General features: G+C 41.5%; 1 protein-coding gene and 1 pseudogene across 2 annotated transcripts; both read right to left on the minus strand.

The window, feature by feature from the left end:
• Window positions 1-3,471: 3,471 nt before the first annotated feature.
• GEMIN6 (gem nuclear organelle associated protein 6) lies at window positions 3,472-7,456 on the minus strand (the record flags this gene model as incomplete). Its single annotated transcript, XM_079720848.1, has 2 exons — window positions 3,472-4,240; window positions 7,332-7,456. The coding sequence occupies 2 exons, from the start codon at window positions 7,454-7,456 to the stop codon at window positions 3,865-3,867; spliced, it is 501 nt and encodes a 166-aa protein (XP_079576974.1). The 3' UTR covers window positions 3,472-3,864.
• Window positions 7,457-15,163: 7,707 nt separating this feature from the next.
• On the minus strand, window positions 15,164-16,969 carry LOC307064229 (tetratricopeptide repeat protein 39B-like; annotated as a pseudogene). Its single transcript has one exon. The product of its transcript is annotated as a tetratricopeptide repeat protein 39B-like (transcript).
• Between the last annotated feature and the right edge of the window lie 3,694 nt (window positions 16,970-20,663).

Here is a 20,663-nt window from a genome sequence, read left to right on the forward strand (position 1 = left end):
ACAAGCCATATCGTTTCTGTCAATATTCAACTCTGCCACTATGGCTCAAAAGCAGCCACAGACAATACACAAACCAGTGGGTGTGACTGTGTTCCAATAAAATTTTAATAAATGGAGGCAGTAGCCTGGATTTGTCCCCATGGCCTGAACTTTGCTACCCCTGTCCTAGGGAGTAAGCCGCTTGGGGTTCTAATCTGATGGACCCTGGGGTCAATGTAGACAGTCCCCTGAAAAGACCCCACAGGCATGCAAGACTTGTACTTGCCCAGCTTTGAGTCCAAAGAGAGAGCCCGGAAACAGCGACAGAGACATCAATGTTTAATAGATGGGGATCTTACACATCTGAAGCAAAGTCCTGGAGCGACGCCCTCACTGTGCATGGCAGACGGCGAGCAGGACGTGGTGGCAGTCTTCGCTACCCAGGGGAGGAGGCTACCATTTATAGGGGGAATTGACGTCAGGGTGGCTCATCAGTTACCAGGGAAACCAGTAGCTGAGACCCATCCCTTACAGCCCCTCAGTTTAATGACTAACAGGAGGGCAGATGTTTCCCTTTAATAAACTAGCAGGTGGAGCCATTCTGGCCTAAGGCTTAGAACAATCACTGGCAGGGGCAGGGTGCGAGCACGTCCAGGTGAGCAGCGTGTAGGCGCAGCAGGGACTGGTCACGCAGGGCATGTACAGAGAGCAAGAGGACAGCCACCTTGAGCCATCTGAGCGCACACTCCACCCCTACACACCCTGCACGACCCTTACCATCTGGGTCCGCCCCTCTTACGTGATATTCCTGGGGTCAGGTATCTAGAGGGGCACTGCAACCCACATACCACACATGCAGTACACACAATAGCAGCCGAAGAGTATCAAGAGTGCAAGACATGGGCAAACTCTGAGGCCAGGCACTTTATCTGGTCAATTTTTCATGGAAATCCCGAGGAGGACCTCTTACTGTAGATCCAGCAATCAAACTCATTTCACAGTGAGGCCACTGTTATCACCCAGTCCGCGAACAGATTACCTCTGCTCGGACTAGGGACAAAATGTAATAAATGTTTAACAGGCACAAGAGATCATGACCATTAACCAAAATACAAGCAGTAACAGCATTCTCAGGTAATACCACCCCTGCCTGTGATTTTTGTCCTGGCCTGCAGTACCATCCCACCTGTCCACCCTCAGTATCCATAGCCAGTGCCAAATATAGGCAAGGTGGTAGAACAGCAGACCTCAAGGTTCATGTAATGGGGCCTTCCTCCAGGAGGGGCCTGGATTAATTACCTTGGTAGTGGTAGGTGGGGCAGGTAGAAGACAGGTGAAACCTGTAAGTCCCTTTCTAATCCTATTCCCCACAGGGCAGCAAACCCAAACCTTGGGGGACTTACCTGCCAGTCCCAGGGCCATTTATTTTATAATGTGTTCCCCTGTAGATCCTGTGGCGAGGGCAAACGTGAATTATCATCCTGACCGGTAGTTGGCAATGGTCCCTGTGGTGGTTAACAGGTGAACTCCGATGGTGCTGACTAGTTGCTTCTGGGTTAACATGGAGTAAGCACTGGGACGATTGATCCTGGGATCTTCAGTTACAGTTCGTAGGGCCTGAGTTAGCCTCCTGGTCCACACATAGAGAGCGGGTTTCCCGTCTCAGTTGTAGTCCACTCATCCTTTCAACTAGCCTGGTAGCAGTGGGGGCGTAGGGTAGGTAGAAATGACAGTGTGTCATTTTCATTGGCCCATTTCTGAATTTCGTGGCCAGTAAAGTGGATTCCTTGGTTGCTATCCATGTCCACAGGGGTCCTATATGTCACACACAGCTGTTCTAGACCCTGAAGAGTGGTTTTTGCATTGCTCCAGGACTCGAGTAGGCCTTTAATAATGTCTTCCACCTGTTATAACTCTTTGTAGACTGCGTATAGCTGCTGTTCCATCACACTGCTTTGCCCCCTTCCATAACTGGGAACAGAAGCCCAAGGGTACTCTTATTATTTTGCCGTTGCCATAGGCCTGAACCAAACCCTTCCAGGTAACTGGCCATGCCCAATTCACAAACCTGTCCCTAAGTTAATACCCCTAAAGCCTGTCTGTAGTTGTTTAACGGTGGTCGGTTGGGGGTGTACTTGCCCTTTGTGGATAATTCAGGACCTGACGTTTTGTCTGTATTCACCAGCCATCCCCGTGCAGTCAGATGAGCCACAAGCATAGGGCTGCTTTTTTTTTTTTTTTTTTTTTTTGCGGTACGCGGGCCTCTCACTGCTGTGGCCTCTCCCGTTGCGGAGCACAGGCTCCGGACGCGCAGGCTCAGCGGCCATGGCTCACGGGCCCAGCCGCTCCGTGGCATGTGGGATCCTCCCAGACCGGGGCACGAACCCGCGTCCCCTGCATCAGCAGGCGGACTCTCAACCACTGCGCCACCAGGGAAGCCCAGGGCTGCTACTTTTAAACTCAAAAGAGACTGAGTTTAACAGGATATCATCAATACAATGGAAGAGAAAAAACACCTTTCATGGTAGTCAGCTGCCACAGGGCTCCACATGTTAGTGGCCGGCCACCCTGGGATCTCCCCCCGACTCCCCACTGCCTCCTGCAACTTTCCGTCCCCGTCCTTCCTTCCCCACATCTCGGCACTCACGGAAGTTCCCTAGGCCTCCTGGCTGGCTTGTGAATTGTTGGGCTGCACCTCGCAGGTCTGGAAGCCTTGTGGATGACCAGCCTCGAGACCGAAAAAAGAGCCCAGTGACAGCGCCAGCTTATTGGACAGGGCATCTTACACGTCCGAAGCAAGGTCCTGGAGAAACACCTGCACCGTGCGGGGTACACGGCAAGCGAGACGCAGCAGCAGCCTTCGCTACCGGTGGGGAGCAGGAGGCTACCATTTACAGGGGGAACTGACGTCAGGTTGGCTCATTAGTTACCAGGGAAACCAGCAGCGGAGAACCAACCCTTTCAGCCCCTCAGGTTAACTACCATCATGGGGGCAGGTGTTTCCCTTTAATAAACTAGCAGGTGGAGCTGTTCTGGCCTAAGGATTAGAACAATCACTGGCTGGGGCAGGGGGCGAGCACATTCACGTGAGCAGGGCGTAGGCGCAGCAGGGACTGGTCACGCCAAGAGCAAGAGAACAGCCATCTTGAGTGGCCTGACCATACAACCCCCAAACGAACAATCTGAGGTGCTTTGGTAGGCCAGAAACCTCCCTGACTGGCTTCCAAGGGGTAGAATCAGATGTAGTGAAGTGTACTTCCTGCATTGTCTCCCCTCAGTGAAGCCTGACAAGGGGAGTAGAGACTGTAGGAAGAAAGCACTGTGACCCAGAAGCCTGGGCTGAACCCATCAGGCAAAAGAACTGGGTTGAGCTCAGCAGCAGAACACCTGTCACACTTACCTTTTTCCTCAGAGATATCAGCCAGTGCTCATTTTTTAAGGCTTTGAGAGTTTATAAGGTTTATGTGTTAAGATTTTACCAAAACGTTCAAGTTTCAACCAAAAAAAAGCATATATTCTGATTCAAAAGCTATTACATCATTACACCAAAAAATTTTTTAAACATTTTAAAACAGACACATCTAGTTAGTGCAAGGGATGTAACAAGACTGTGATTTTACCTTAGCATTTTATATTGAATCTAACATGTTGCATCTTTTTCACATACATTTCTCACCTAACAGAAATGGAGGTGTATCCCCATCAAAAGGAAAGGCTCTTATAATTCTGATGTCCCTATGTTAATTTTATTTGTTTGTGATGTCATCCTTGCCCAGTTCACTTATTAGCACTGATAGTCCCCATCTTTGATTTTACCAAAAACAACAAAGAATTTTCAAAAACTGAAGTCTTATTTCAATCAGTGCATCCATAGCTCTTGGCCTCTCACTGGGAAGCTGCAAGGTGTCCTTGAATAAGATCCTGAACACGGGACAAAATAATCTCATTAGAACTGTTGCAATTTTCTGGACCATATGGTGGATCTATAGTCAAGACCCCAGCCACACACAGAGTCCTTCGTGAATCTCCCTCTTCAGTGATGGGGATGTGGTTCTTCTCCAGCCATTTCTTCAGGCTGTTCTTTCTCTTTTCCAGATCCTCAGGGCTGTATGCCTTACAGTCTCCAGACATGAACAAATGCATCAGCTTCTCTCTCACGCTATGGTCCCCTTCATTCACAATTTCAACAGTCTGCACAGCATGTCCCATAATTCCGGTCACAGACATGCTGCCATCTTCAAGGAAGTTCACAAGGACAATACTTTGGAGGAAAAGTAAGTTCAGAGCACAGTTGCAAAAGAAAAACCAAAAGGCCCATAAAACTATGGAAGAAGCAGTGAAATGAGAGTCAGCACCAACCCCCAACAGGTCACTAGAACAATAAGGAACGCTCTTCCCCGTTTTAAATTAATCCTCTCACCACCAAATGTTTTCACTTGTTCAATACGAATTCTCTGACAGTCCTAAACATCTAAGCCTTTTGTCCAGCCTAAAGCTAATCATTGTGGGATGTCATTAAAGCATTACTTAAAGAGTTATGAATGCTTTAAATGTGTATTAGGAAAGAAGATAGGGTACAGATTTAACTTTTAGAGTTAAAAAGCAACTGAATAACTCTCCTTCAGAGCAGACCAAAGAAAATAACACAGCACAAAATGAGAAAACAAAAGAGTATGCAACTAGAGACTGTCATACTAAGTGAAGTAAGTCAGAAAGAGAAAGACAAATACCATATGATATCACTTTTATGTGGAATCTAAAATATGGCACAAATGAACCTATCTACAACACAGAAACAGGGAATTCCCTGGTGGTCCAGTGGTTAGGACTCTGTGCTTTCACTGCCGAGCACACGGGTTCAATCCCTGGTTGGGGAACTAAGATCCGAAAGCCACCTGGCATGGCCAAACAAAAAAAACAAAAAAAACAGGAAAACAAACAAACACAGAAACAGACTCATAGCCATAAAGAACAGACTTGTGGTTGCCAAGGTGGCGGGGGAGAGGGAGAGGGATGGACTGGGAGTTTGGGGTTGGTAGATGCAAACTATTACATTTAGAATGGATAAACAACAAGGTCCTAAGGTATAGCACAGGGAACTGTATTCAGTATCCTGTGATAAACCATAATGAAAAAGAATATAAAAAAGAATGTATATATGTGTATAACCAAGTCACCTTGTTGTACAGCAGAGATTGACACAATATTGTAAATCAACTATACTTCAATTAAAAAAAGAGTCAATAAGAGGATCATCAAAGCCAAAAGCTGATTCTTTGAAAAGGATATATAAATTTCACAAAACTCAGGCAAGATTAATAAAAAGAGAAAGAAGGCACATATAAGTAATATTAGGAATAAGGTAGCAAAAATTAATAGTATAAAATATTAAGAACAAATTTAGGCCAATAATTTTGAAACTGAAAACAGAAAACCTCCTAGAAAATATAAATTTCTACTACTGACTCAAAAAAAAAAAGAGAGAGAGAATGTCAATAGTCCTATAATCTTTTTTTTTTTTTTTTTTTTTTTGCGGTACGCGGGCCTCTCACTGTTGTGGCCTCTCCTGTTGTGGAGCACAGGCTCCGGACGCGCAGGCTCAGCGGCCATGGCTCACGGGCCCAGCTGCTCCGCGGCATGTGGGATCTTCCCGAACCGGGGCACGAACCCGTGTCCCCTGCATCGGCAGGCGGACTCTCAACCACTGCACCACCAGGGAAGCCCCAGTCCTATAATCTTTTTTAAAAAACCTGAAATAACCAGTTTAAAATCTTCCCATGGAGGAGTTAAAAAAAGCCCGGACAATTTTACCAGGAAGTTCTATAAAATTTTCAAGGACCAAACATTTCTAATCCAATCAAATTCTCCTATGGACTATAAAAGGGAGACTATGCCTTAACTCATTTAATGAGGCTAATATAACCTTGAGACCAAAAGCAGAGAAGAACAGGATTAAAAAATAAAACTATAAGCTAATCTCACTCATGAATACAAATGGAAAAATCCTAACTAAAATATGATATGATATGGTGTATGACATGATGTGATGCAATGTGACATGATATGAATTTCATTTCTGTGGTACTTTTTCCAAAAACCTATAACCCCAGTCTATGAGAAAACAACACAGGGAATTTCCTGGCAGGCCAGTGGTTAGGACTCTGCACTTTCACTGCCGAGGGCCCGCATTCATTCCCTTGTTAGGGAACTAAGATCCCGCAAGCCATACGACGCAGCCAAAAAAAAAAAAAGAAATCATCACACAAACCCAAATTGAGAGACATTCTATAAAATACCTCACCAGAACACTTCAAAAGTGTCAAGGTCATGAAAAACAAGTAAAGACTGAAAAACTGTCACATATCAGAGAAGACTAAGGAGACAGGATGCCTAAATGTAATGTAGGACCTTGGACTGGATTCCAGAACAGAAAAAGGCCATTAGTGGAAAAACTGATAAAATCCAAATGATTGTAGTTTAGTGAGTGTAAATTTTTAATTCCGACAAATATTTGACAGTTGTGTAAACTGTTAACAGGGGGAGCTGGGTATATAGGTACTCTCTGTACTTTCTTTGCAATTTTTCTGTAAATCTAAAATCATTCCAAAATAAAGTGTGTGGATCACCACCTTTAAAGTTGCCTTGCAAAAAATAAATCTGATCCTAATCAAACCTCTAGTTATGAATACCAGTTTATAGGAAATACGAAGGATAAAAGAACATGTTAAACTATGCCATGATAAATGCAATGAGCTAAATCCAGAGTGTGTTGAATTCTATAGACAAATGATTCCATTTCTTCAATAAATAAATGACATGGAAAACCAAAGAGAGAGAAAGTACAGTTATAGATTAAGATTCTTCAGAGACATATCAACAAATTGATATGCTTAAAAAGATACATTGGAGACAATCAGGAAAATCTGAACTCAAACTAGGAATTAGCTAATATTAAAGTTATTATTACTTTTGCTAGGTTTTATAATGGTATTGTGGTTACATTTATTAGAGAGTCCGAATCTGCTAAGAGATATATTGAAGGATTTATGAACAAAATTGTGTCTGTAGTTGGCTTTAAAATATTTGGAAGGGGGAATAAGATTAGTGTTCATTATACTACTCTCTTCACATTTGTGTATATTTGAAATTTTCCAATAAAATGTAATAAAAAAGGAGTGTCCCATTTCTACGAACTTGGTTGGTCTGACAGAAATCTATAATTAGAACAGTACTTAGATTCAAAGGAAATTAAATTCTTATGTGGGAATAATTAGCCTTTCATTTATCTGCTTTCTTAGTATGGATGTAACAGTGCAAAGGGGTGATTTCTGGGAAGCAGGACCCATACTCACTTGGCAGAGACTGGGTCTATGGTTAAAACCCATCCTTTATACTCCTTCTCACTGGCTGCCACTCTGACTTCTTTGTAAGTGTAATCTTGCCATTCTAAGGGGCCTTTCTTCATCCATTCACTCATGGTTGCCAGCTGGCTAGATCTAAAACAACCACCAGTTCGGATTAATATATATGTTCCACCCAGGCAAATGTCTTACCCCAATCTCCATTCTAGAGGTAGAGAACACCTGCAATTTGCCTCAAGTTCCATATCAGAAAGACAGTTAAATTTTACTATTCAGTCTGAAAGCCACGGGGACATCGAGTTGCCGCTGGGCCCAGTCTGGGGTAACTTATCTGGCACACTTCTATTTCACCTCCCAATCCCATTCCAGATCGCCTTCACGCTGGCTTTGATCTCCAGTCTGCAGATGCTCAAATCCTTGAACTCTGCTCTCCTTCCATCAAAGGAGCTCACGCCACACGACTCTTAGGCAAAAATGAAAAAGAAAACTCCTCTGATATCCACCCATTCCCTCTCTGGCTCTGTGTGTGTCTCCGTTGGATCCCGCCAGGGAGAGGCCCCCGGATCTGTGACACTTTTCATCTTAAAATTTGTTTGGAGGATGCGTAAACGAAGGGGCAGCAGCTAAGGCTCTAGAGCTGATGCCCTGGCGTAACCCGAAGCCGCATGATACTTAGAGCTGTACTCAAGCCAGGTGATACTTAACGTGTAATCCTGACAAATGAGAAAAATACCAGTTAAAACTCCTAGCACCGCCAAGTCCTCAGCAACCGCGTGGGAAGGAAGGAGTCTCTTGAGCCGAGCCTGCCGGAGTCCAGCGTGCTTTGCGCCGTGTCGTCACTTCCTTCCCCCAGAATTCTCTGTTTTGTAGTCCGTGGCCTTGGTAACACCTCGAGGTCTCAGAGTCCCGAGGCGTGGGGTGATGAAAGCGGGGTGCAGGGTGTGGAGAAGGGCTAAGATCCTTTTGTAATAATAATAATAATAATAATATTTCTTGTTCGCTAGGGTCCGCCTTTCACCGCCACGATGGACATTTCAAGATAAAAAATTTAAGAGGAAAGGCTCGTGCCACCTCTTCCTTGGGAGTGGAAGTGGAATTCCACTTTTGTCATGAACCCTCCAAGTAAATCCTAAAGCTCTAGAAGTGTGAGGTGACAGTGCCTTGGAGAAGAGCCACAGAACCAATGTATTTCTTCTTTGGCCTGTATAAGGCAATTAAGATGCCTGCTCTTTTGGGATGTGCCTTTGGTACAGTCCTGAGGGTGTGCAGGAGCTGGAAAGAAAAGCGTAGGATTGGGTTGAATAAACCCGGGAGAGGAAAAGTGCAAGAGACTCGCTTCCACCACAGATTTCTGGTCACTGGAGTACTTCGTTGGCTAATGGCATGGTCCAGAATTTTTTCCGGACTATGATCCTGAAAAATGGTACAAGGTGGTAAATGTTGATTGAATTCCTGCAAATGTGAACACCAAGGGAGATATACAAAAACTGAGTTAGAGGACTGTCAAACCACGGTACAGAAAACACCGACAGTTAATCCGCTTTCCCCTCGCTACTTGGGATTTGAGTTGCATAAAATCCTTGAAGTTTTTGTTTCTTAATGTCATCATTTCAAATAATCCTTCCCCAAACCTTCACTCATTGAATGATTGGCTTATGATATTAATGTCACTTTCATAGATTGGATTTTGCCATCTAATCTACAAAATCTAACTTACCAGTTAAAGTCCTCTATAGATCTACAAAGAGCTAATATAAATAGCAGTTATTATTGTTATGGTACTGTGAAGTAAAATATTTGAACTCATAAAAATTCAGTCTAAAAGAGGTACAACCAATTTGTGACAATTGGTCATTTGCATTTTAAGCCTACTATCTATACTGCAGAATGAAAGATTTTGGCCTTTGTTTTCTACAGGTAAAAGCTAGCCTCAAGCTTAAAGTTACCCCCCTGTAAAGGTAGGTATGAGTGAGACAGGGCCATTTCCCTCCCTTCTCTCCCCTCTCCCTTTAGGAGGCTCCTAAGTAAACTAAAGTCTCATTCCCAGTATCCACTGGTACAAATCACTGACTTCTAACGTAATGAGTCCAGAGCATTACCTTACACAAGTTCTCAGAAAGACCCTCTCCTGCAGCCTGTCCTCACTGAGTTCAGAGAGTGTGGCACTTCCTTTCCCTGGTCAACTGCTCTTTGTCCCCTGGAGCCTCCCTCATCTCCAGTTGATGTCCCTTCTCTCACATTCTCTACTCTTCTCCCTCTCTTTCCCCACCCACTCCATCCATCTCCTTCCTAAGATCTACCTCTCTCTCAAACCTTCACATTTAACCCTTTCCTCTGCCAAGACCAAAACTGCTTATTTTAGATTTTGGAGCACATTTAGTTTAGTAAGAAAGACATTCTAAAGAAACTTTTCTTAAATTCCCTGAGGAAAATCAGAAGTTAAAAACATTGTCAATAGTCTTATGCTGTTTACTTTATCATAGTGCAAAGATAAACCTGCCCTGCCCTGGCTAAACTATCACAAATTTCAGTTCACAGTGTTGAGTCTTAAAAGTAGGTAAAAAATGAAGTGGGGGTGGGAGTGGTAATTTACTGAGTATATTTCATGAAAGGTAAGGTCAGAAGAAAATAACCCTGGTCATTTTGGCCCAAGATTTTTTTAATGTTCTTGCTTTTTCATTCATTCAATAAATAGAACCCATTAGAAATATCCATTCTTTATCTCTGTTTATTCATCAAGCATATATTGTGTACATATACATGCTACGCTTTCTGTTGAGAACTAGGAATTAATAAACTAATTGTAAGAATGTTTTGCCTTTGGGGAGTTGATAATGTCTTCTTGTACTTGTAACCAAGTAAGCTAGCTTTCTACCTGGAGGTGGTAATAAATGTGAAGGGGTGGGGAAGGCATTCTTAGAAAAGCTTTTTAAACACGTACCCCTTGAACTTGATTTATAGGCAATGAGAAACACCCACAAAAAATTCTGTGTCTATGGGATACCGAACCTGATCAAGGGAGGTGTGGGTTGGATTGAAGAACAGTGGACAGGGCGTTTTAGCAACACTGGTTTCAATTTGGTTAAATCCTGTAGTGTCCTGGCTGTGCTCCTACCAGCTGTATGATTTTGGAAGTCATTTGCCTTCTTAAATTTCAGTTTCCTCATCCATAAATGAAAACATGGAATGATCCAAGATCCTGTCAGCGCTAAATTTTCATGACTGAGACACACACAGTCACTTAGGAAAGCCCTGTAAACTCTGAGGGCAGGGGCCACGTCTGTTTTATTCACTGCCATATACACCACCTCTAGCAGATTGCTTGGTATATAGTAAGATGCTCAATTTGAATTGAATTTTTATTTCTTAATAAAAATTATATTTTATTAAGTTATATAGCACCTAATATGTGCCGTGCACTATTCTAAGAACTTTCAAATATTAACTCATTTTTATGAGTGAATAAACAGACCAAAGACAATGGAAGATATGTGAGTAATGGAATGATATGGTTAAATTGGTGTATTAAAAAGGATGCAGAGAAATTGGATGTGGGGAAAATAGGGAGGTATAGAGCATATACAGCATACAACTTTATGTAAAATGTAGCCTTTCTACTAAAACAAAGCAGTGGTACTAGGCGGAAAAAATTCCAGAACCACTTTCCAAATGGAAAGTCAGTTTTTGGGAGGCAGTGTCTCCAAATTGATTAATTATCTGACTAGCCCAGCCCAGCATAGCCCTACCCAGCCCTGTCTACCACAAAGAGGGCAGATCTGTTTTCCTAGCAGTAGAGTGAAGATAGAAAATTTTCCTAGGATAAAAATGATTTGAACAGACTCTGGGGACTCTAAAGAACTAAACAAATGTAAGGCATAAAAGTTTACAAAACTGCTTCTGTACTGTTGTATCTCAAATATGCCCAGATAATAACTTTATGGCTAAAAATCAGTGCCTTTTTTTTTCCATCGAGTTCCTCTCATTTAACCAAGTAATCAATCTAAGTGGTAAGATGTACATGTTTTACACAGATTTTTAAAAAATTTTTATTATTTTTTGGCTGCACTGCACAGCATGTGGGATCTTCATTCCCCGACCAGGGATCCAGCCCGCGCCCCCTGCAGTGGAAGTGCAGAGTCTTAACCACTGGACCACCTGGGAAGTCCCGAGATTTTATTTTTATTTGAAAAAAGAAGTGGAGTTAACCATTTTAATTTTTCCCTGGAATTGCCTTGGAACAAAAAAGGATGTTCAGTACTGAGTTCCTAAGAACTACTGCAGTAGTCCAGACAGGAAATAATAAAGTCCTAGCGTAAGTTGATAGCAGTGGAAATGAAAAAGAGAGAAAAAAAAAGAATAGCTTCAACAAATATTTCAAAGGAGAAATCAAAGGATTTAGTGACTGTTTGGGGGCAAGGACATGTTGAGAACTTTGACACTAGGCCTTTAACAGAAATTCTCTTTGTTCTTTTATTCATTCATAACTTCCTCTTCCTTTTTATTTTTCAAGTACCTCAGGCCTCCAAATAGTTACCTACTAAATTAGATAAGAAAATTTCCTCATTAAATTAAAAATGCTTCAATAGGCCTATATCTGTGTTTATGACACAGGAAGGCAACAGTGAGGTACCTCCTCCAAGCTCTTATAAACTAACCCTCAACATTAAATAAAATGGGTGTGATTAGATGTGATACATTTGCACAAGGAGACCGTCTATTATCTGGGTAACCAAGAATGTGGAAATGACAAAATTCCAAACTAAGTGAGTTTGTTGTACCCTCTGGAAGCAGGACTGGAATGGGACTATATTTTAGCAAATGGAAACAGTTATATTGTATCCTACTTGGACTGAGTAACCCAGGGTTGGCAGAAGGCATAGAAGAAGGAACGTCAGCAAGCAAAACGCTGGGAGGTATTTCTTAGAGACCCTGAATCTGGAAGGCAGGGGCTTTCCAGAGATGTATGCATATTGTGGGGAATGGATGATTCATGAAGTCTCACCCTGGCCTGGAACAGATGTTTCTAAAACTATCTGCCTCCTTATACTCAGATTCCATGCCCACCAGACTGCCTTGTGACTTCTCTACTGGTTTTCTAGGTACACAGTTTATCAGGAGAGATGGTTCTCGAGACAGAAACGTGAACACTTTCTAGTCAATAGAAAGGAATAGACCTGAAGTCACAAACTAGGGCCAAAAAGTCTTATCAGGAAGTGCAGATAGGTTTAATATCTGCACAGTGTTTAATTTTGTCTTTCAGTTTGAAAGCCTTTAAATAGGTTTTCTCTCTCTTCTTCACAACTATTTTCCACCACTTTTATTGTTTTACACTTGGCTGATTCATATGTTTATATTACCTGCCTGATTCCTACAGGAAATTGAGTTTTCAACTCTAGAATAGTCCCTACTACAAATGAATAAATTAGCAGAGTAAATTATACCTTAATTTCTGGTGAGTTTGGTGAGAATCAGCCTCAATGTGTCTAGTCAATTCTTGGGCCAGTTAAAGGCCAGAACCTGGGCAGTGGGTAGCAACTTCAAGGAAATGCCAGTTGCAGGATTTCCTGTTAGATCTCCATACAGACTTCTCCAGCTGATTTCTTGATCTCATTGTCACCTTGCCCCCTTTTCAACTGTGCCCCTCTGATACCATTTTGTAGCTTATTGTTATTCACATGTGTGCTGTGGCAGTTACTGTAGGTTGGTTCATTTAACAGTCCTTTCCCACAACCTCCTAATGAGGCTTGAAAGCTAAAACTTAATCTCCAGCTTCCCTTGCTGGTAGAAGTGACCATATGAATGCTTCTGGCCAGTGAGATATACATGGACGTCCCTAAGAAGGCTGTCCCTTCTGAAATAAAAAGGCAAAGTCTCCTAAGAAGGAGAAAGCCTTTTTGGTCCTTTAACCATTTCTCCTCCAGCCTGCCTGGAGGTGAGGTAGCCTCTTTCCACCACAAGGAGAGATGCATGAGAAGGCCTGTATGCCACAAGGAAAAATAAAAGAGAAAGAGCCACAGCAGACCTGAACTGCCTACCTTTGTATTTATTTTGTTTGGGACAAATAAACTCCTCTCTGTTTAAGCAACTGTTTCAAGTGTTTCCACCCCAACAAAATCCTTTTCTAATTTATCTCCCTAATAAAGTCCTCAGGAGAGAGACCATGCTTTATCTTTATATCCTCATACCCTGTTCAATAACTGCATACAGTAGGCAGTCAACATAGATTTGTTTAGCCAATTAATAAATTTGCTATTTTTGGGGACAAGCTGGGACAAACAGAAAACCATAATTTAAGCAGAGAGTTAACTTATTTCATAAGTGACCAAGATAAACTAAGAACAGGATAAGCAAATTGACAGGTCAGATTTTAGATTGGCAAAGCAGGTAACAAAGGGACCTTTGCTTTTTTCAAGAAAGTAATTTAAATCCTCTGCACTGAAGATTACAATGTATTCCTATCCTTACTAGTAGTAGTAGTAATAATAAATGCATATTAACTCAACCTTAATGAACATAGAAAAGCCCTGAGATCAGAACTGTTATTACCCTTATTTTACAGCTAAGGAAACTGAGGCACAGAAGTCCAACGCCACATAGCTAGTTAGTGACAGAGCTAGGATACAAACCCAGGCAATCAGGCCAAAGCCTGCGCTCTTAACCACTATACCGTACTAATTAAATAATGCGGGATAACTCAAGTATAGTTGTTCACCTAAAAGTCTATTTTTAATTAGTGAGGAACGCGTTTTTCCAAAGTAAGAGTTTCTAAATCCGAAATACCAGCTCTTCATTGTGCTCCAGTTGGTTGTCTGGACACCCAAAGCATTAAGTTAATGTGTTTCACCCATGTGTTCTGGCAAAGCAAACTCTCCCAGCAACTTCTACCTCCAAGCGTGACTGCAAGGAGGGTACACACAGCCAGAATTAATGGTCTGGAAATTAGGGACTGATTTTATCCCTAAAGCAGGTAAAGCCATACAAAGTCCCATTCCTACAGCTGCTGTTTACTCTCAGTTTAGCCCGTGAACAATGGCAACAGGGTAGATGCAAGCAGTTCAATGATGTGGAAGAGCTGATCTTAAGAGGAATTACACCTTACGAAGGGCAACTAAAGAGAGCACTATGCGGTAACTAAACTCTCCTGCCTACAACCTAATCTTTTCTTTTTTTCTACCCAGTGAATCTGTTCTCTTGTCCTCCAATTATCTTCAAAAGGCTTATGTGTGTGTGGAAGGGAGGCCTCTTTCTCCTCTATTCTGTGGCAAACTATAGGCCCATATTTGAGCTTCCTAATGAAAAAGGGTGAAGTATACCACTGATCACACAGGGCAAGATATCTTCTCTGGTATAAAAAGCCAATGAAAAGCATTGTGTACATGGGAAAACCATTCAGAGTCTATGCTATTCAGTGCATCGTTTTGAAATGTAAGACCTTAAAGTCTTTCTTCTTTCTTTAATAATTAAATAAAAACGGTCATAGGGCACTGGGATTCCTAGTATAGCTACTTTCCCTATTTTATTTGTGAGCTGTATACATTATCTAGTGAGATGTTAAAACATATTTTTTGTTTTTAAAAATGTTGTCTAACTTAATCGATAAGTTCATAACATATAAGAGAGCCAGTACATTTTATAATGCGTATCATTTGCCTTCTCTTTTTCAGAAATGCACGTCACTCCATTTGCCAGTCTAAGACATTCCATTTTATAGGTATGCAGAAGGAAAGAGGGAAAAGTAATGGCCAATTCATTTCTTCCTGGTTACTGGTCAGATTCTTAGCAGCTGCCTCTTCTTGGATTTCTTCCACAAAGAAATTATTTTTCTACCTGTTAATTACCTTGCTGACTGTAGATACTTCACCCATTAAAAAACAAAAACACACTTTGTGTCTATATCCCTTTTCTTTAGCTATTTGTTCAAGGGCTATGTGAGCCCTAAACTGTAATCGGGCTTCCATGGAATAGTCTTTGTCGTTTTTTATGTTTTCTAGGTTTTTTATTGCACTGGCATAATCTCCTTTTAGATAGTATAGAATTCCCAGTTCATGGTATGAATACGGCACCAAATAGTGGTCATGTTTTAACAATTTCTCCTTTTGAATGACATGATTAAAGTAGTGCTCGGCCATCGAATATTTGCCTAAGTATTTCAGGCACAGATTTCAGTAAATTTAACAAACTTATGTCAGCTGTGCCATACTCTTTACTTGGATTTTCTCGTAAAAGTTCTCCTCCTTTGTCAATTATTGATAGCCAGGTTGAAATAAGCTCTAGTTTTTTGCTCATGACTTGGAAACCACTCCAGGCATACATGAGACTGTGCTGTAAACTAGCCTGCAGTGGTCGCATAGCGCTGACCCTTCTCAGCAACAAACTTTTCTATTGGCACAGAAGTTCCTAAAATTCTGATTCTCAGGTTATCCACGTTTAAGAAGAGAGAGCTCATGTCCTCACTTACCGATTTCACAAAATCAGAAGGAAGCACGGCCAGTAGGGAAGCTTTAGCGAACGAATATATTGCCTTGGACCACCTGCTGTGTTGAAACAGTAGCTCAGCATAGTGGTAAACCTGCTTCCAATCCAGCAGAAAAATGTGGCACCACATGAGTTCCCAGTAACAGAGGTGATGAACCTGCTTCCATTCGTTCTGAATAAAAAGGCACTCCTCTAATGTTAATTGGGCATGTTTAAAATATCCTTTCAACATACTAAAACGTGCATGAAAAAATTTAAGTATGACACAGTTTGGAAATTTCTGGAGGTAGATTAGGGAGAGATTCTCTGCAGCAGAATTGTGGCTCTTTTCAACACCAAAAGCTACGGAGATATAATTGTAATAAAAGAATAGAGTCAAAACACTTAAGATATTATTTATATGGGATTCAGATGCACTCTCATGAAGCAAAGTCAAGCCTACCTCTCTATTGCCAGAATATCCAACAACACTGAGTAGTTTAAGTGTCTTTTGTGGCACAAGTGATATCAAATTGAATACTCCAAGTCCAAATTTTATGCCTCCAACCAGGTGTCTGTAAGTTTTACTTTGGTAATTAGGTATCTGTGTTAATACTCGCTGACAGTCTTTGTATATTTGGTTACTTAACCCAACGTTGATCCCGCTTTTAAGAAAACAAAGCACACTGTCATCCTGTATAAACGTTACAGTGGATTTCAAGATCAAACACTCAGCATAGCAGACTTCTGCATGCAATTCCTCTTCTTTGATAGCATTTATTCCCTGCTTATTCACTAGACGAGAAAAACTCATCATCCTAGATTTTCTTCGGAAACTATTACAGGTTCTCAAAGCTTCCTTTGTGGCAGTCATCCCAATTTCTATCTCCTGTGGATCAAAAGTCAAGAAGGCCTTGACAACCATAAGGATACCATAAATTAGGGCATGGTACATGCTGTTTTTCAACCATGGATAAATGAGATGTATGGCATCTGAGAATCTGTTGTGAGAATCCAGTTGTGCATTCCTCCAGGGAAGATATTAGATCCATTGTTGTTGCTGCGGGGATACTTTCATAGGCATCTTCGAACTTGTCCTCCTTATCATTTTCTCCCTTACTAAATGATGTAAGGCCATCCTCATTATTTTCTCTTTTATTCAGAGGAGGTGACATATTTGTTTCCCCCCTTTAGAAATGAGAAATATCTGAAGTGCAGTGATGTGGCTGCAATGAGGGTAGCTCCTGCTCTCCTGACTGGGGTCACTTCTTCCACAGCCTGAAGTGTTGCTGTTATAACAGAGGCAAACAAACTAATAGTTGTGAGGTGCAGCACTGGGATATTCTCATCTCTGTCGGACAAAGGGGAAAAAAAGACAATTTTATTTAACTAGAATTTCTGAAAAGTTCAAATCATCTGGAATGTACTAAAGAAAACATGCTCTTTTAGAACCCTGGGAAGCAAATCCTTGGTAAACCGAAGACCTCTTTTGTTAACCATCCCTCCAGACTATCATTTTCATAAGATCATTCTTTTGTGTATTTGTGTTGTAGAACTGTACTATGACAGCTGTACAAAGAAAGTGAATTCTCTACAGGAAGACCTTGGGGGCAAGAATCGGGCGGGAAAGAAGAATGTATTTGCATAGGTCTCTAGTTAAGACTAGAGGAAGGGGTAAGTTGTCCAGACCAAAGACTAAAGATGATGGGAATTAAAAATCCACCCCATGCTATTCTTAGTACCACTGCTGGTGCTTGTATATATTTTCATAGAAAACTAGGTTTTGATAAAATATTATGGTTAGTTGTATAGGACTCTGGACATGGACAGTGCTGTGTAAACTTGAAAGATTTCCTCACATTGCTGCAATTAGGAAAAGAACTCAAATGTAATAGTTTTGATCACAGCGTTACTATAGCATCTTGGTAGGAAGGTGGGGTGAGGGTGGGCACAATGGAAAACCAATTCCAACTTGCAAGCTACTTAATATATTCATAATAATACAATAGGTTCAATTAATCTATTTGTAAAAATAGAAACCGCAAAAAAAAGAAACCACAGACAAAATACTTCAATAGTAAATTTCACAATGTTTAACAATAATTACAAATACAGTTTAAAATGTACTTTAATTCTGTATTTTTATACGTTAAAAGACAGGAGGGGAAAGTAAAACAGAGGAGAACATTCAAAGGAAAAGAGAGAGAAAAGCAGAAGAGATGCAGGTTTTTACACAGAGGGAAAATAAGTTATATATGAGAAAAAATTAATGGGGGAGGACAGCCTCGAAGATATTATTTTAATAAAATTGCTTGTTTTTACACCTTAAGGTTTAGTTATGTTTCAGTATTAGCAACTGTAATCACTATTCGTTGAAAAGCTAAGTTAATTACACATTTAACTAAAACCCTCAGCTCTGAGTGGAAAAGCTCTGAAGCCCATTAAGAGGAAAATTATTCTTGGGACTGCAGTAGTGGCTAGATTAAGGTTGGCTGGAGAAACCTAGATGAGGGCCATATTTAACTCAAGGACAAAGTTTCCTTTCCTCTGGCCTAATGCTTTCAAATTATATTCCCTAGAATCCCTATTCCCCAGCGAAGACAGCTCAAATTTTACTTTTTCTGAAACCTTACCTAAGTCTGTCAGCATAATCACTCTGGTGGCATGCTGTATATATCTTTATTAGTATTTATCTCACTGCACTGTAATTATTTACACACCTGCTTTGACCACTGGCCTGGGAGCTTCAAGGCATGATTTTTATTTTATTCAGCATTATATCCCAGTTCTAGTACGATCCCTTGAACAAAGTAGGCATTAATAAATGGTTGCTAAATGGATTCGGGTGCCCACACATCTTTCTAGGAATTTCTTGAAAGCGAGCTGTGAACTTATCTTTCTGCTACGTGATTGCTAGGTTTGCTACTCCCAGAGTCACCATGTTACGCATTAGAGCTTCAGACCTTATTCATCTTATAACTGAAAGTTTGTACTCTTTTACCAACCTCTCCCTATTTCCCTCACCCCCCTTATTCCCTATTCTTAATGTTCCCATAAGGAGACTTTTCTGTGGAGAAATACTCCTGGCTGGTGGGCCTCCTGGCTGGGGGTTGATAGAGGGAACCAGGGAAGTGTCCCTCTGTGCCTTCTGAATTCCTTCGTTTGGAAACAGCCTGTGCAAAGTCTGAAACCAAAAAACAGGAAGAGTTTGTTTTCTGCTCTCCAGCTACATGTGGGACCAGGTGGGTAAATTTGTTTAATTAAGGGGTGGCCGCATAAGTTAGCCCGCGTGGCAGCACATCTGAAGTCACAGTAACTATCAACTTGGTCAAAAAGGTCATGTTTTGATTTCCTTCTGCCTCACTCTTGCATCTGCATCTCATTGGTTCTGAACTCAGGGGAGGAAAAGGGATGTTATTTCCTGACTCCCAAAACCATCTCCTTCTCCTCCTTCTCTTGTATTTCCTATCTAGATGGTTGATGCCATCATTCACCATAGACTCTTTTTTTCCTCTTCCCATATCCATCAGTGACCAAACTCTGGCAATTTTACTTTGCTGAATGAGGTGCCTCTCTCTTGTCCTCCAAATCACCCTGGGCATACTTCTTTAACATGGCTTATCCCTAAGGTTAGAAGATGGTAAAATGCAAAGACTGTGAAGTTAGGCTGCTAAGGCGTGAATACTGATTCTCGCACTTGCTTGGCCTCTGTTTTCTCATCTGCAAATAGGGAATAATAGTACTTCTACCAAAAAGTGGTTGGGAGAATTAGGTGAATTAACACTTGAAAAGCAGTCAGGATAATATCTGGCACATATAGTAAATACTCAATATATTATTCTATACCCATCCCCCCATAGCCTGGAATATCGTAGGTGCTTACTGAATTTTTTAAATGGGATTTAGGATGCAGACTGCTATGTTTGGGAGTCCCAAAGCTTTTGGTGATAGAGGCAGAGTCATACTCCTATCATTCTTTTGCTTAAAATGCGCTATCTGAAATGTCTTCTTTACTTCTATCTGCTTGTCTGTGTTTGGAAGGATCACTCTAGTGATTAGGAAAGGCTAATGCTGAGCCAGGAAGATCAGACAGCTAGGGAGCTCGAGTAAGGTAGAGAAGGAAAGGCTGAAGATACAGAAAGGAACAATTCAATAAAAAGGAGGTAGTGGGGGATGCACAGAGCACAGCTGAAGGGAGGATAAGATAAGAAAAATCTCTTCCACTAACACAGAAGAGTCTTCCTTCCAGTCATTCGTTGAGTACATACTTAACTGAGCTCTTTCCACATGCTAAGCACTATTCTTGGTGCTGTGGGTACAGCAGCGGACAAAACAAAGACCCTGCTGTTGGGCTTCCCTGGTGGCGATGTGGTTAAGAATCCGCCTGCCAATGCAGGTTCAAGCCCTGGTCCAGGAAGGCTCCACATGCCACGGAGCAGCTAAGCCTGTGCACCACAACTACTGAGCCCACGTGCCACACTTACTGAAGCCCGTGTGCCTAGAGCCCGTGCTCCGCAACAAGAGCAATGAGAAGCCTGTGCACTGCAACGAAGAGTAGCCCCTGCTCACACAACTAGAGAAAGCCCACTCACAGCAATGAAGGTGTGACACAGCCAAAAATAAATAAATTTATTAAAAAAAACAAAAACAAAAAAACAAACACCCTGCTGTCATGGAATTAATTTTCTTAGGGAAGAGACAAGAGGGAGGGACATCGTGATGGGGGAGAAAAGCAATAAATAAATGAATAAATAGCATGTCAGCTGTTGACATATGCTAGAAGAAGAATAAAACAGGTTAAGACAGAATAAAGAATTTAGAGATGGATGAGGTGTGAGGTACTTGCTAGTATATGGTGGGGAGTCAGGA

This window comes from Hyperoodon ampullatus (genome assembly GCF_949752795.1).
Source record: "Hyperoodon ampullatus genome assembly, chromosome: 15".
NCBI lineage: Eukaryota > Metazoa > Chordata > Mammalia > Artiodactyla > Ziphiidae > Hyperoodon > Hyperoodon ampullatus.